We start from the raw sequence: 4,526 nt of genomic DNA, 5'->3' as shown, positions 1-4,526 counted from the left end.
AGTTTCTCAAGGTCTTAAAAAAAATTAAAATCTTAAGTAAATTATATGAATTCAACTATTTAAGTAAGTTAAACTCAAAGTATGTCTTTCGAGGTTCTTACCTGAAATAAACCAACACAGATAAGCGAAAAAAAATCATAATAATCAGACAGCAATAAAAAATAATGTTCGAAAGATGACGGCTTAAGAAGTGTTTATATTTTAATTTGATTAAATGGTTCAAATTAATTGCCATAAAAGTCAAATATTGCTAATTTTCCTTAAAAACCGTCTTTGGTCGTCAGTGTGGCAACACAGTCAGGTTTCCTATTTTGTTTTCACACCTATTAAGCCCATTTCTCTTCAACACGCCGACCTGGACTCCTCATGTATAAAACGTATTGTATATTGTTACTATCAGCGGCGTTTAACGTCCGCTTCAATGTAAGTAACATTTACCTTATATCTGACTTAATTATAACATTGTCTTTATTTCATGGACACGATCGGTCTGAGATTACTTTAACAGAACAAGCTCTCTGTATTGTCGCTACAGTTAGTCTTATTACAAACGAAACTATCTCTAGATTATCCTTAGTGCGTAAGGTCACAGCTATCACGGACAGTCATGGCGTGTTGTAGATATTATGATTTATGTGTGAGAATCTACAGAACTATCTGTATTTAGGTACAATATCCAAGAGTCATTTTATTTGTTACTTTCCTTTAAAGTTCAAGCGTTGTTTCAAAACAATCGTTTCGTTGTACACTGAAGTGTTGCATTTTGCAAGTTCGGAATGTAAATATTTTGAGTTTAAGACTGCGTCCACGCGCCAGCTAATAGATTGTATTATACGTCAGCTGGTTATTTACAGAGACTTCAATCGTTCTTTTGATGTATTCAGAGGACTTAGGTCACAATACAGACCTCGTCTTCACTGAGAGCCGTTGATTATTTACGCAAATCAAATGGCTCTCTACTTGTGACAAACGAAGACGAAGACGCTTTGCTGACAGATCTAGTCTTTAACTCCTAGTACATTATCCATGTATGCGACAGTTTGTGAGGATGTGTGTATGTACGTGTAGATGTTTGTAACTGTTTGTCGCAAAAACGCCTGCAAGGATTTCGATGCAACTTTACAGTTATGTAGCTTGGACTTTAGAATAAGATGTAGGTCATAATTTAACCTGGAATTCTATGTTTTTCTCCCTGGATCTCTCACGAGTTATATGTTGTATGAAGCTACGTGTCACGGACTATAGATGTCGCTAACGGTTCATTACTGTATCTATTGACATAATTAACAATTAATACGCTTGTTTCTGCCAAATCTGAAAATCACGCGGACGAAGTCGTTGGCGTTTACTAGGTGGTAGAGCCTAGCTGTAGTCATGTAACTGTAGATTGAATATGGGCTGGCTCGACCGGGGCCGTACCACCCTCTCACAAAAGACCGGCGTGAAGTAGTCTTTAATGGATGCGTTACGTCGGATGAGTAAGAGAGCCTTTTGCCCTTTCCCTATTCCACCCTTTTCCTGTCACTTCTTTTCTCCCACCCCTCCCTATTCCTAAAAAACCAAGGTTGGCGACGCATTCGCAACAGAGAAGTTGCGGATGTCAATGGGTGCCTACTGCTAACCAAGTAGCTCGTCTGCTCGTTCGCCACATTTGACATGAAAAAAAAGTCTAGTGATTATTTACTTGTGAACATTTTATTCTATATTTTTGTTAATATAAAGGTTCGTTTGATTTTTTTCCTTAAAAATCTTAAACGATAAATCAAAGTGGAAGTTTAATAAATGAAAATGATGTTTAAATACAGGATGCGGAGGTGCAAATGCCGAGGTTCAAACTTAACGATGGCTACGATATACCCGCTATAGCACTTGGCACATCGCCGGGTTACAACAGTAAGGTATTTACAAGAGACCTTAAGGATTGTGAGAATTTCTTTAGAAAAATCGAGGCTAAAAGAGATCAAAATATTGTGTATAATAATAAAGATATATGACATCAAAATGTTAACAATCGTTACACCTTTTAATATTGAAAAGATCGCGCTTTCATCTTTCAAATTAATTAATTTCTGTATTTCTCGCTCTTGGAACTCCGCAGCAAAAACCGAACGAGATGGAAGTAGCAGTGAAGTGGGCCTTGGACGCTGGATACCGACATTTTGATACAGCAGCTATTTACAATGTAGAAGATCAGGTCGGCCGTGCTCTGAAGAAATATCCCAGAGAAGAAGTCTTCGTAACAACCAAGGTAACTTCGACTTGAGGTAAGTAAATTACATTAATTTAAGTTTCCCACAACAGATGGCGTTGTATATAACAATTATTGTAGTTCAAATTCACTATCACACCTTTCTTTAATCTAAACTTATGTTTGAACTACCACTTTAATTAAAATTTTCTTTCCTTGTTATTTGTCCCACGGATTTTAGCTTTGGAACACGAAGCATGCTATGAGCGACGTGGTACCCGCCCTTCAAGAGTCGCTGAAGAACCTTCAGCTCAAGTACGTGGACCTGTACCTCATACACTGGCCCGTATCACAGCATGTAGGTGCATATAAATACAGTTATAACAGGACCAGGTCATGTAATACTTCTTCCAAGATAAGGTTTTATCATAATATTGTTTCCTTATCATATTCATGCTCTTCTCCGAGGGTATATTACTTTTATTAGATATTCCTACGGAATCCCAATTAATGTTTTTAAGTCAGTATAGACGAACCATCTTTAAGTTGTCATTACGTACATTTAATTTACAATACATTGAATAGAATGAAAAAGTCTAGTTTAGGGACAATTATAGAAGATTTAACCAAATAAAATATAATGACAAACACTTTTGATTGTTGGTAATGTTGATGAGTGGTCTGAATATAGAGTCTGGGATATAGCTGTGTCATCTCTTGAATAATCTCCAACTAACTCTCCAGGAGAATCTGACAGCATCAGACGTTGACTATCTGGACTCCTGGCGAGGAATGATGAATGCTAAGAAATTGGGATTAACGAGATCCATCGGCGTCTCTAACTTTAACAAAGAACAGATTCAGAGGATTATCGACAGCGGGCTGGAGGTGCCAGCTGTTAACCAGGTCGAGGTACTGGGGTCTCAATATTGCAACTGGATGTATGATGGGCCATGTTGTATAATTTATTCTAATAGACGTATATCTCATATTTACGTGATTCAGAATCTCCACAAAAAAAAAAATATAATCGTCTAATTACTACACATTTATATTTCTCTGTAACCACGTAGGTGGTGGTAGAGCCTAGCTGAGGTCACATAGCTGCAGCTCGAACATGGGTAGCTCAACCGGGGAAGTACCACCCTCTCACAGAAGATCGGCGTGAGGCAGTCTTTAATGGCTGCGTTTCGTCCGATTAATGAGAGAGCCGGTTGCCCTTTTCTTTTTCCCACCCTTTTCCTTTTCCCTTTTCCCAACCTTTCCTCTCTTCCCCAAACAAAGGTGACAACGCATCCGCAAAATTATTTTGCAGGTGTCCATGAGCGACGGTACTACCTCCATCAGGTAGGCCATCTACTCGTTTGGCCCCTTTGTCATAAAAAAAAGTATAAGTCATAAACAGGATATAATTAATAGCAAGAGCTACTTGAAGGTGATATTAAAGTCATATGGATTACATTCACAGCTAAAACGTGAAATTTAGACACGATTTCAATTTCAGTCACTCAATCTCCTCATTATCCAGAACATGCTTCCAGATTAACCTGAACCTGCAGCAACCAGATCTACTGGAATATGCCAAGTCAAAGAACATCACAATTTGTGGCTATACGCCATTCGGTTCGTTGTTCTACAGTAAGGGCAGCGAGGACGCGCCGCCCCCAAGGCTCAATGACCCCGTCCTCACCAAAATGGCTGAGAAATATAATAAGACTGTCCCTCAAATTGCTCTCAGATATTTGGTCTGTATAAATACGGAGATATGGAATTGTTATTAACGGTTGAAATACGATATTTTAATAATCTTTATGCATTGCAGCACGAACTGGGCGTCATTCCTCTACCAAAGTCCGTCACGAGGAACCGCATCGAGCAAAATATAGACATCTTCAACTTCTCCCTCACGGATGAAGAGAAAAACCTTCTTAAGGGATTTGATAGAAACTACAGAACCCTCCCGCAGTACAAGTGGAAGGACTTTCCCTATTATCCCTTCGAAAAAAACTAGACCAAGTAATTTTTCCTTTTGGTGATGTAATTTAATGGCAGTGAAGTGTGTTGAGGAAATACATCAATCAGAAGATAAGGGATTTTTATTCACATCTTGTACAGTAGAGTCGGGATGAAGTCTAGTATAACATAATCGTAAAAAACGTATTTGTCTTTAAATCACCTTCATCATCAGCCTATCGGAGGCCACTGCTGACCAAAAGCCTTTTCTCACATGGAGAAGGTTAGAGCGTTAATCACCACGCTTGCTCACAACGGGTTGGCGATTTCAATCTTATAATTTTGTTTAAGAAACTTACAAGAGCACGTGCTTTAAAACCTGACG

At 38.5% G+C, this 4,526-nt stretch overlaps 1 protein-coding gene across 1 annotated transcript; it reads left to right on the top strand.

Moving 5' to 3' along the window:
* Nucleotides 1–266: 266 nt before the first annotated feature.
* LOC116776087 (aldo-keto reductase AKR2E4-like) lies at nucleotides 267–4,277 on the top strand. The gene is made up of 7 exons (XM_061525332.1): nucleotides 267–423; nucleotides 1,806–1,898; nucleotides 2,099–2,248; nucleotides 2,430–2,546; nucleotides 2,933–3,100; nucleotides 3,730–3,933; nucleotides 4,011–4,277. Exons 1-7 carry the CDS (start codon nucleotides 367–369, stop codon nucleotides 4,197–4,199), a joined length of 978 nt encoding a protein of 325 aa, XP_061381316.1. The 5' UTR covers nucleotides 267–366; the 3' UTR covers nucleotides 4,200–4,277.
* The last annotated feature ends 249 nt before the right edge of the window (nucleotides 4,278–4,526 follow it).

This window comes from Danaus plexippus, chromosome 28 (assembly GCF_018135715.1).
Source record: "Danaus plexippus chromosome 28, MEX_DaPlex, whole genome shotgun sequence".
NCBI lineage: Eukaryota > Metazoa > Arthropoda > Insecta > Lepidoptera > Nymphalidae > Danaus > Danaus plexippus.
The sequence above is the reverse complement of the archived record's forward strand: the minus strand, read 5'-3'. Positions and strand labels throughout refer to the sequence as shown.

Coding starts and splice junctions, on each gene's coding strand:
- LOC116776087 (XM_061525332.1), top strand. CDS start 367: ATGTATAAAACGTATTGTATATTGTTACTATCAGCGGCGTTTAACGTC. Junction 424..1,805: donor CGTTTAACGTCCGCTTCAAT/GTAAGTAACATT, acceptor GTTTAAATACAG/GATGCGGAGGTGCAAATGCC. Junction 3,934..4,010: donor AAATTGCTCTCAGATATTTG/GTCTGTATAAAT, acceptor TATGCATTGCAG/CACGAACTGGGCGTCATTCC.